This window comes from Tiliqua scincoides, chromosome 3 (assembly GCF_035046505.1).
Source record: "Tiliqua scincoides isolate rTilSci1 chromosome 3, rTilSci1.hap2, whole genome shotgun sequence".
NCBI classification, from domain to species: Eukaryota; Metazoa; Chordata; class Lepidosauria; order Squamata; family Scincidae; genus Tiliqua; species Tiliqua scincoides.
In genome coordinates this window covers 158,738,667-158,751,204 of record NC_089823.1, presented here as the reverse complement: position 1 = coordinate 158,751,204, position 12,538 = coordinate 158,738,667, and the positions used below count along the sequence as shown (strand labels likewise).

General features: G+C 41.2%; 1 protein-coding gene across 3 annotated transcripts in view; it reads left to right on the top strand.

Annotated features, from left to right (window-relative positions):
* The window catches only part of SGMS1 (sphingomyelin synthase 1), a 98,247-nt gene extending 92,782 nt beyond the window's left edge, over positions 1-5,465 (top strand). For all 3 annotated transcript variants that reach the window (XM_066620026.1, XM_066620024.1, XM_066620025.1), the window contains 3 exons: positions 438-591; positions 2,079-2,245; positions 3,873-5,465. In XM_066620026.1, the coding sequence (XP_066476123.1) occupies positions 438-591; positions 2,079-2,245; positions 3,873-4,052 (501 nt within the window). In that variant the 3' untranslated portion in view covers positions 4,053-5,465. The remainder of the gene's footprint in view (positions 1-437; positions 592-2,078; positions 2,246-3,872) is intronic.
* The last annotated feature ends 7,073 nt before the right edge of the window (positions 5,466-12,538 follow it).

The following is a 12,538-nucleotide window of genomic DNA, read 5'->3' as shown; positions in this document are numbered from 1 at the left end:
GATTTCACCTATAAAGAAAATAGAACAGCTATTCCACTAAGTGTGATTCTAGATCATATTCCCACAGTATGCAGACTGTACCTATATAAAACATTCTCTAATATGGCTGTATAGTCACTGAGAGAAACAAAAAATTACCCAGTTCAAAACTATCCGACTGTGGGTTGTGTTTTGTTTTTTTTTTGGCCACAATAACAGGCAGTATTGAAAATCATCAAAAGTGGTTCATCTGTTCGGCTTAGACCTGGAAGATCCCGTTTTCAAATTCCCACTCAGGCATCGTCAGTTCCTTCTGCTGGCGTTTAAGATAATTAGACCATGAGAAATGGCACATCAGGGGACAAAGGTTGTTTCTTTTGACAAGATTACTGTAATATGAAACTCAATCTATCTTAATGTGATGTAGTACTGATTTTTTTTTTCTTTTCTACCATCAGCTGTTTGGAAATTGGGAAACACACATGAGGAGGATAATGAAGTTGCTTGCTGGGGGAGGTCTCTCTATTACAGGAGCACATGATATGTGTGGTGACTACCTATACAGCGGTCACACAGTGATGTTAACACTTACATACTTATTTATCAAAGAGTGTAAGTTTCCTTTTCAGCCTAAGTATGTATGTTACTCAGTTAAGATGAGAATGCGCTCAAAGATAGCCTGCCAGTACTTTATACCTTGTTTATTGAAAAGTACATGTTAGGATATAAATATACAACAATTAAAGCAAATGCTGATCCTTTTATGTAAGAATGCTAACCTTTCTTTGATCTTATTTTTTTTCCCCAGAAATAAATTATGAAAATAATGGGTTAGATCCAGAAGTTTCCTTCCTTTGGAAGGACACTTTTTATTTGGTTCCAGTCTACTAAGTTATAATCCTTTCACTCCCATCAATTCCCTGTCCTTCACTGTATTCTATGGGTTTTACCAGAGCAAAGATAGTGATAATGATACTTTATAACAACACAACTGATTAAAATAAAAGGTACAATTCATCATGGTTGTTTTTGGGATTGAGCTATAGTCCTTTTATGAGTCGTTATCCAAGCAAAAGGGCTATAGTTGTTTTAAGTGTGATTTTAAAAATGTCTTTGGGGGGGTGAGTTATCTAAATTAATGGTCTGGTCTAAAATCCGACTCAGCAGCTATGGAAATGACATTTTGAACAGCAAAAATTCAGTCTGACATGCTGAAGAATTAATTTTGAAGTTTTAAGGATCTAGTTATGGCTAACTTGCTTGTTAATGCCAATTGTGCATTAGCTGTACTATCACTTTTTCACTATTCATTTAAAAGTGAGTTCTTGTCAATGGGCAGCCCAATCCTGAACTGCCTCGGAAGCACTGAGAATGGCTGCTGCTGGATCCTGCGTGCCTTGGGCTACCTCAGGCGGCACCTCGGGAGAAGGGGACTTTTGTCCCCCTTGGCCTGGGCCGCCCTGCAATGGGGCTTACTCACTTTACCACTGACCAAAAGGTTGGCACTAAAGGCATTTGTGTAGGGCGCCGAGCCCTGCATGAACGCCTTGGATCCAGTGGAGCGAAGCTCCACGGACCCACCTCTCTCCCTCCACCCGGCATGCCGCCCACCTGCTCTCCTCCCTGTCACGCCTCCCCCGCCCGCACCCCACCAGCCTTCCCCCTCCCTGGAATGCCTCCTCCCCACCCCCACTTACCGTGCCGCGGCTCAGTGGTCCATGAGACTGCCAAGCTGCAGAAGCTGGGCGTCTGCCTCCACTAGCCCGGTGCTAGCCCAGCAGTGGCAGGCACTGGGCTAGCATGGGCGGTACCCCAGCAGTGGGACTTGCAAACATGCCTTAAGGCATGTTTGTGACAGTACACAGCAGCATGAAGCCATGGCACTGAGCCCAGGAGTGGGCTCTAAGTGTTCTGATGTCAAAAGTAATAGATTTTGTGATGCTTGCAAATATTTTCTATGGGCAGCTCTGACTTACATGAAAAGCTCTCACATACATAATGATTTTTAGATTGTGATAGTTTATTAAAGGATATGTCAAGGGGGATGAATTAAATGTATAGAATAGAGGTATCAGGCATTTTGTTTTTCTTGCTTTCAGATTCACCTCGGCGACTCTGGTGGTATCACTGGATTTGCTGGGTTCTTAGCATTGTTGGGATGTTCTGTATACTCTTGGCACATGACCACTACACTGTGGATGTGGTGGTGGCTTATTACATCACTTCAAGACTTTTCTGGTGGTATCACACAATGGCCAATCAACAAGTAAGTTACCATCTCTTTCCTGAATAATTGAGTTCATAAACAGGATGAGCCATTTTTCAGTACATGATGATGTAGTAAAATATTATTTCCTTTTGTTTATCTCCGTGTCTTCCACACCCTTTTGTGCAAGGAATGTGAAAGGAAGGATGAAGAATTTTCCTAAAGTGGTGGGCTATGTCAAGTGGTGGGCATAGTGTCAAGCTATGACATGGAAATGTCTTTTGTTGCATAGTTTTGAAGTGTGACTAGGACATTTTGTGTGTGGGGGAAGAGAGTGCTTATAGCGCAGTCCTATGCATTTCTACTCAGAAGTCATTCCCATTGAATTCTATGAAATGTTTTCCTAGGTAGGTGTTAGTCACTTTGCCAAAGCATGTTTCTCAGCACAGTCCTATACATGTTTAGTCAGAAGTCTCACTGTTCCGTTGAATTTAGTCCCATGTAAGTGTGCATAGGATTGCAGCCTCAGTCTATTATTATTACTGAAAGTAATGTCTGTCAATAAGAATCACATGTTTGACATGTTTCCTTCCCATGCCAGCAATAGCCCTCCCATGGGATGTAGCCCCTATTCTCCAGTGACACATGATCCCAATATTTCAAATATATTTGGCCTGAAATCAATAACTGTGCTTTGGGGGGAGAAAATTAATTATCCTTCCTTGATTCTGTGTGCCTTGGTGTCCTTAGTACTGTGTTAGAACCTATTTCTATGTAATGCAGAACCTGAGAGAAGAGGCTGTGAAAACATGCATCCTTTTTCAATGCTTCTTATGTGTCATGTCATAGAAAAGCACTATGGCATTTTCTGTGTGGGAAAGTGCATGAACTTAGGAGTAAGCCAGTGTCTTCTGTGGGACATGTGCAAGTTCTCTCTTCTCAAAAGACACTGGGAACAGGAAGGCAGGCAGAACAACTGTCACTTATTGAGGTAGTTGGTGGTAGTAGTAGTAGTAGTAGTAGTAATAATAATAATAATAATAATAATAATAATTAATAACAACAACAACAACAGGTATTTATATACCGCCTTTCTTGGTCTTTATTCAAGAGTTTATTCAAGGCGGTTTACATAGGCAGGCTGATTAAATCCCCGTAGGGATTTTTACAATTGAAAGAAGGTTCTATCTTTCAAGAACCACAACAGTCCAGGTGTTTCACTCTGATCTGGTTTCGCATTCTGGCCTCCATCCTCCCACGCTTAGAGCAGATGGAATCGCTCGGCTTCAGCTTGTCAGCTGCTTTCAAGGTCGCACGGTGCCGGTGGCCTCGAACTGGCGACCTTGTGGATGTTATCTTCAGGCAGACGGAGGCTCTACCCTCTAGATCAGACCTCCTGCCCATCCTGGTAACATCATGATATTTATAATGTGATAAAGAAAAAATGCACTCTTGAAACAGTATACGCTGAAATCATCATAATAAAATGTAAAAGGTAAGTGCAAGGAGCTGAGCAAATGTAGCATGTACATTACTGCTTCTGTTAGTTTTTTCTGTTGTCATGCCAAAATACAGAGTTGAGAGATATCTGTCTCAAATATCAACTTATTCTAGAGTTGTGGATACAAGCTTGCAGCCTGAAATATATTGTATTGCTTTGACTTTACTTGTGAACTTTCTTTTGCAGGTGCTAAAAGAAGCTTCCCAGACTAACCTTCTTTCACGGGTGTGGTGGTACAGGCCCTTTCAATACTTTGAAAGGAACGTTAGAGGCATTGTACCCCGTTCTTACCATTGGTCATTTTCCTGGCCAGCACTACATCTGGGTAGACAACCTAAATACAGCAAATTTGTGAATGACACATAACAGCTACAAAAAGGAAATGACAGAAGAACTGTCTTGAAGTGCTAAGATCTCCCCAAGAGAAGATGCCATAAAAACAGACTTGCTCCCTTTCCTTTACCTTTTAACAGTTACCTTGACTTTAATCTGTTCTCTTACCTGGTAAGCACTGTGATCTTTTTCTCTCTCCAAAGGATCTGCGATGGACAACAATAAAGAAACCATAAATTATCATGCATTGTATACATTTCTTGTTAATAGATTTTGGATTTGCATTGCTCATCACCATGTTTCTTTGTATATGATGCAACGGCATAAACAAAAAAGGCTTTTATATCATAAGTTCTGGTCTTTCCAGTCTAGCCTGGGAATAAAGCGTATTATTTTCTTGGGAAAACATAATTTTCGTATCTCTTGCCCCAAAGATTGGGCTGTAAGCCATTTTCTAGCAAATGTCTATATGAAGGTTTCTAAATACCTGACTGGAATAATACACAGGAATCTTTCTACCTGTTTCACCGAATACAAATGATAGACACAGAAAGGTTTGGTAAACTTTGATTTTGTAAATCTGCAGTGACAGTGTCAAAAAGTGCAAAAAAATTATTCTGTTGTAAAGTGATTTTTCTAAGTATTTCCTAACTTTATTTTTTGAAATGATACAAGTAAAAATAAAATCTAAAAAGATTTTTACATGTCAGAGAAGAGTTGAAATAAAAAAAATGCTTCTTGGGAGAGATATTTGCCTGTTTCTAGTGCCTTTCTTGTCTTGGTAGTATGGTCAGTAGGCAGTCTTTAAAAGTTTTTATTTAAAATGAAGAAGTCCATGAAACCAAGATTTATATATGTATTGTCCCCATTTCTAAATTTTGATTTTATATCTAAATTAAATTGGAAATCTGCTTGCAATGTTCAGATGACTGAGTTGGAGGGAAAACCAAATGTGATAGTCATACACACATTGTGGGTAGGTTAGAGTAAAATGTGCTTCTCTGATTATTTTATTGTCTATTCCATACATGAATTTTAACTATAGCAAGAAAACAGCCATGAATTCCTTTTTATAAGATTTTTTAAAATGATCAGCAGATCAAAAATCAAACTATAAACAATGTGTACATCCCTGAATGAAAATATTGTTGAAAAACAATTGATATATTTAAAACAGAATTGTGCAGAAACTGCATGTAACTCAAAAATTTCAGTCTTGCCATACATACTGTGTTTGGGGGGAGGTATTCTATCCTATACTTGCCAACGTGCAGAACAAAATAGTTTTTTAAGAATGAAGAAGCATATATATATATATATATATAAATATAAATATATATATCCATTCTGTATTTTACGTGAAGCAGAGTTATCTTCTGTAGGGTTTTTTGTGTGTTCAACAAGGTGAAATTTGTATTGTAAAAAAATAATGGTGAAGGAAATAAAAAAGGCTTTTAAACAAATAGTCTCTCTGTCATGTTAAATATCTGTGTGTGTTTGAGGGGTTTTTATACTCCAAGAGCCCAATCTTGGAGCTGGAACCTTGTGTGGGGCTGGAACCTGCACCCTGAACATCTCTGCTGTGCCTCACAGTGACAAAGATGAGCCTGGCCGACTGATGTTCTTTGGGGTGAAATGGCAGGATAGAAATGTCCAGATAAAGATATCGCCTGTGACAAGCACAAAATCCCATTTGGGGGCATTCCAGGCCTGCAGAGTTAGCCATTCATAATTAACTCTGCGGATGGGGGATAAGACTGGGCAGGTTGCCCATTAATTGTGGTTTCACCAGGAGCAGGCGCTGCTGCTGGAGGAATTTTGCATGATTTGTCCTTCTTTTACTCCAGGGCTATGTGGGATTTCCTGAAGGGTTACCCATTGCCTGTGGCTGATTTTACCAGTAAGATGCTGGTCTCTTACTGGTCTGCTTCACTGGGGGCACAATGGAGGTCTGGTCTGCTTACTCATGAGGGAGTTTTATGTTTCAGTAGATGTAGAAACAGGAGTTGAGCCAAGATTATTTCTGGAGGAAAAGTCCATCACGGGTTACAAGTCATGACAGGTATGTGCAAGCTCCCAATTTTAGAAGTAGACTACCTCAGATTGCCAGATGCAGGGAGGGCACTAGGACGCAGGTTGTGTTTTGCTGTCTTGTGTGATCACTGAAGCATTTGGTGGGCCACTGAGATACAGGAAGCTGGACTAGATGGGCCTTTGGCCTGATCCAGTGGGGCTCTTCTTGTATTATAATCCTATGCGCTAGCTGTACTGCATAGTACAGCAGCGCTGAAATGGCTGCTGCTGCATCCTGTGGGGCCAGAGTAACAACCAGAGGTCTCCTTTGGTTCACTTAACCCATGTAGAACTCCAGTGGCCCAAATGGGTCTATTCAGAAAACTCTGGTTTATTGTAAACAGAGTGACCAGATACAATGGAGGACAGAGTGCCTGTACTCTTAACCATTGTAGAGAAGAGGTAATTTTGGCAGGTGTAGCTCAACATGGAAGGGTTTAAAAAGCTGCACCTGCCCAAATTCCCTCTTCTATGCAATGGTTAATGGTAGAGGCATTCTGTCCTCCAGTATATCTGGTCACTCTGTTTACAACAAACCAGAGTTTTCTTTTTCATTTCTATGAAGCACACCGTTCTGTACAAACCATAGTTTATTCTCAAAACTGGGTATCAAACCAGGATTCTGGAAATGTATCACCCTCTCAAGGATGAGAGAAAGTGAAGTAGAGGGGTGAGAGAGACTACCTCTCAATCGGACCACTATCCATAAAGTCTCAACTAGGGAAAACTATGGTTGAAAGTGATGCTTTTGTCATAAAGCAACCTAGTTTCAAGTAAACGTTTCTCAGGCTTTACAACAGGAGTGTCAAACATAAGCCTGTGGGCTGAATGTGACTCCCAGAAGCAATTTATCTGACCCCCATTATAATTGGGCTCTCCCATCTTGATAATTGGGCTCTATCATATCTTGAAAATATGAACAAGATTTGCACATTTTCTCTTCTGTCATTTGTAGCTCATGAGTTTCTATGTGAGAACAAAGAGCATATTTCTGGCCATCATCTGCTTAATGATGTAATTTTCTGCTTAATGATGTCCAACCCTTAGCAGGTACTATGAATGCTAACTTCTGCCCCCTGTATGAAATGAGTTTGACATCCCTGCTTCATAAAGTTATGTTACGTTCTAAACTCCAGCTTAATATGGGAAGCTCCACAATTTTTTTTTGCATCCAGGTGAATTCTGAAATGTTTTAAAAATCATTCTAAACTCAATACATTAGATCTTCCATGTCTCTCTGTGGAGCCCACCCCCCCCCCCCCGGCCTGGGAGTTCCCAGTGTGACATCATTGCCAAACAGCATGGGGCTGGCAAGCGATGGGTGAATCAGCTGGAGGTGAGGGGAAGGCATGGGAGGTTAAAAGGGAAGGAGGAGGCAGATGAGGGTGTAGGGAACAAGGACAAAGGGTCAGCCTCAAGGAGGGGTGTGAGCGGGAGAAAGCTACACAGGAGGAAGGAAGGGCCAAGGGTTGGAGAAGCTGGGGGAACAGAAGAGAGTGGCTTCATAAGTCTTGGGGGGCTGCCCCCCCCAAGCCCCACCAAGGGAGAGGGCCCAACCCAGCCAGGTCTGATGGGGATTCCCTGGTGGGCAAATCCTTTCCTGCCAGCTAGTAGGAACTACTATGGCAAAAATTCAAAGACTGTTTTCACAGTGAACCATTCCCCCCCCCCCCGATTGTATGTTCATTCGGACTGTGGTCACTCTGGCTGGGCCAGACTCAAACCAATGATCCATTTAGCCCAATTCCTGTTTCCAATAATAGACACCTTGATATTAATCACTGACACGTGTAGCAGTCTAAATCTCTGCTAAGTCATTTCCAGGTATTTCCTGTTCGTAGAGGCTTGTTTTACTTCATCAAATGTAAGTGTTGCTTTATAAAGCAACACAGGCCCCTGCCTGAAGGAGCCTGACATTTCAAATAGCAAGAGAGAAAAGGGTAATAAGGCGCGTATACCAGCAAATTTCAAATGAAATGAAACTGTCTATGCGCTAGGTCTCATTACATCTGTAAATGTGGACAAGCAGTTCAGCTGAAGGTTTTATAGCAAAATAGGTTCTGAGGAGGAATTTGAAAATAGAGATAGCTCCACATAAATATTCTTGGACTGAGTTTCAGATATAAAAGGACAACAGAGGGTACTGGGTGCACCTTTGAAGACTTTGGGATGGCTGAACCTGTAAAGGGCTGACGGACTGAAGATCACTGGCAGGTATGTTGTGAAAAAGAGTTATGAGACTGGATAACATTAAAGGAAAGAACAAGGGCCATTAATTGCTTCCAACAAACAGAATATCCTGAGAAAGACCACTTATTCCATCAGCATTTGCATTCTAACCTTGTTTCAGTGAGCTCTGTAGCACGTGGTGGTGTTTCCATGTTATTCAGTTAAAGATTCAGTTTAAAAGATCAGCTGCCATCCACCCATCCCTCTGTTGGCATCCTTCAGTCTCGGAAGACTATGGTGTCACGCTCTGAATGGTGGTTCTGGAACAGAGTGTCCTCTCCAGTGCGCAAAGCCTGGGTAAAGTAGGTATGGAGGCTAGGCTGTTACCCATGCAGCAAATCCCCCCTCTCCACGTCACTGAAATGGTCCAATGGAAAGGCAGAAGCCAATACGGTTGGTTCCAGCGGCGTCGCAGGAGTTGCCAGAACGTGACTGTGTTCAGCCATGAACTGCCTCAGGGACTCCGGCTCCGGATTTTGCCTCGAGGTTGACTCCTGAAGCCTTTTCCATAACTGGATGTAGCCACAAGGCAGTGGAGGTTTGGGATCAGAGTTTTCCTTCTCTCAGATGAGCTGCCTTCCCAGGCTGACGAGTCCCATCTACCCGGTGGCTGTTTAGTCGTCTCTTACGACAAGTACAGCCAAACTGAGGGCCTATTCTTATCCCCAGCCCCCAGGGGATACCCATCCCTCTGACATTATAGTTAATAGCTGTAAGTATTTCCATGCTGTAAAATCTTGGTATCTTTGGAAACCATTTACCCTGTTAACCACAGCAATGAAACATTCAGGGTTTCATTTTTGTTGCTAAATGGAACTTGGAGGCACATTACAATAATCAGGGCCAGCCTTTTCACGAAGCAAAGGGATCACTCTGTATAACAAGTTCCAAAGAGGTTCATCTTTGCATGACATTTAAGAAATGAGCTCTAATACAAAAGAGGAAGGAGTGATTTTGACTTCATTTTCAGGGGCAAACATTTCTGAAATGGACACCAACACTGATTTCAATGTAGCTTGCTTGAAAGTGAGTATCCTTTGACAAGGATGTGCAAAATATAACATTTTCCCATCACTGATTGTGGGAATGGAATTGTTACTCCACTGAAGAAGGGTTGAATGTGCCTACTTGAAAGGGAAGAATATAAGTAAGAGCAGGAAGGAGGGGGAAGGAATATCAGCTAATAAGCAGAAAGTGGAGGAGAAAGGGTTTGCTTGTGTACTTTTTAGAGATGCCTTCTATATTTAATGCCTCTAAGAGCACACTCATGTACAATTGCAAATTTTTTGTAGTTTCCATTCTTACTGAAAATTGTCCTGGAGGAATTTACTATCCTCCATGAGTTTAACCTCTTAAGTAGGTTTAATTTTAACTAATATACAGTCTTAAAAAATAATGCTCACTTTCTGATATTTTCAGATAGTCTCAACTGTACCTTTTTTCTTACTGAAAAAATGCTACAGTTGATTTGAGAACTTTTTAATACCTTCAACAAAAGTGCATAGCTGAGGAATCAATCAAAATTGAGTTCAAACTTCCTTTGTGATATGTCCCCTTGTAATATTTCATAGGCAGCTTGCTTGATTGCTTTATTATGATGAGTTTGTGGCAATTACTCTATCAAATGTTGTATATGATGCTCAATATATATCTTCTATGTATAGTTGTGTCAAAATAAATGCAATTTTTTTTCTGGAATTAGACATACCAGGGAGCTTAGTAGGCACAATTCTATTTCTGAGTGTTACATTTTTCAAGCAATTTGGAGTTCAGGGCAAGTACTGGTTAAAAGGGAAGGCTGCCCAGTTGGTAGTAGTAATTAACAAAATATTGCAATTTGACAGGTCAGTTGACCACTTATCTGATTATACTTGAACATGATCAAATATCCTATGAAACCAATAACAAAACAAAATTGTGCATGTGTGCGCAAAATAAAATATCCTTCCCCCAGATATTCCTTACATGGAAGGAATTATTTTTAAAATGATAGTAAACAACTCTCAGCCTGAGGTTGAACTGAACTGTGATTGAACTGAAAGTAATTACATCACCAGTAAATGGGAGGCACAGGAAGTGGATCTTGCAGAATGGCAACAAGCGCGAAATGAGAGAATGTTATTGCTGGGATCCTAATAAACAAAACTTAGCCTGAAGGGGGCATTCAGATATTTCAGTTCAACAGACAAAGGTACAAAATGTTCCAGTTCCAATAAACACACATAAAAAAATTAAAAATTCAGTGTGTTCTCAGGAGAAAATAAAATGGCCATGTATTATTCATTGCAAATAACTCTGATATGGCATTAATAGGCTCCTGGTGTGAGGCGACCAAAAATAAATGTATGGACATTCAATCCAAGGTTACTAAAAAAGCACATCAGCAGACCATAGCAAACTATAACAAGTTGGTTGCTTCTGGCTACCAGCAGCTCAAAACTGGCTTGAGTTCTACACCTGCTTTAATGAGCTCAAAAACCAGTCATGTCTTGCCCTACCTAGTGAAGAAATTGCTAAGTAGACAATGAGCAGTGAAGGATGACAAACCAATAGAGATTATGAGAATGGTGGTTTCTGCAGCAGCAGAACTACATTCTTTCTAAATGTTGAATTGGGGGGTGGAATATGGATACAGTGTGACTCTGGTTAGGGAGGGAACAAAGCTCAGTTGAAGAACATTTGCTATGCAAGCAGAGAAGGGCTGGGGTTCAATCCCCATCCACCTAGGGCAGAGAAGACATTTGGTCTGAAATCCAAGAGAGTGTTGGAATTTGGATGCACCACCACCTTCAGTACTCTGGAGGGCATATACCTCAGACCTGCCCTCTGTTACAGTACTTGCAAGAAGTGTGATCCTAACAGTATTTCCTTCCTCTCTTTCTCCATACACTCTCTCTTCCTCCCAGACCAGTGGTTCCCAAAGTCCTACTCAGACTTTGTGGTAAATATTTGTGGGGGAGGGAGCAGCAGCACAATTGGGACAAACATGCTGCTGCCGGGAAGGGAGAGGTTTCACAACTTTCCTGGGGGTCACTAAGACTCTCTGGAGGGTCTGGGGAGCCTGCGATCCCCTCTGCAGCCCTCTTGGCAGCTCCAAACTGATGAGAAAAAGAAAAAAACTTCCTGCTTTCGTCACATAACCAGAGGTGGTTTTTTTCCTTTTTCATAGAAGCAGAGGCGTCATTCATAGCTAGGTCATTTGACACCCGGGGCCCATAAATTTTTGTCACCCCATACGACATAATTAATTAATTATTTAATTATGTGATTATTTATTATTAATAATAATTAATTATATTATTAATTGATTGATTGATTCACATTTTTATACCACCCTTTCTCTAAGCAGCTCAGGGTGGTGGTGTACATGGTTCCTCCTCTTATTTTGTCCTCACAACAACACTGTGAGGTAGGTGAGACTGATAGTAATAGTCATTACATGAAATGAATAATAATAATGGCCAGAAAATAAATGCCATGAATATTTCCCCAGAAGCAATGGATGAAATTCTGCATCAAATGGTATATAACATGATGGTATTATTCCTAAAAGCCATGATTACCAGAACTTTGGTCACTAGGGCTGTGGTACATTTAGCAGCGGGACCCACTTTTTAGAATGAGAATCTGTCAGGACCCACCAGAAGTGATGTCATGATCAGAAGTGACAGCATAAAGCAGGAAAATTTTTAACAATCCTAGGGCCCAATCCTATCTGATTTTTCAGTGCCGGTGTTGCTGTGCCAATGGGGCATGCACTGCATCTTGTCATGGGGCAGCAGTCACAGAGGTCCCCTTAAGGTACGGGAACATTTGTTCCCTTATCTTGGGGCTACATTGCGGCTACACCGGTGCTGGAAAATTGGATAGGATTGGGCCCCTAGGCTGCAATCCTACTCATACTTACCCAGGGGTAAATCCCATTTACTATCATTGTCAAAAGAATATATGTAGTAGCTTGTTAAAACTACAGGCCTGTAACATTTCCCCAAATGCAGTCACATACCATGGTAGCATCATAAATAATGAAATGAATGGGGACCCACCTGAAATTGGCTCACGACCCATCTAGTGGGTCCCGACCCACAGTTTGATAAACACTGCACTAGGGTGTCACCCCCTCGATATCTCATTTGCCTGTTTTGAGTTAAGGCAGTAGTTTTCAAACTTTTAACACTGGAACCTACTTTTTAGAATGACAATCTGTCCAGGACCCA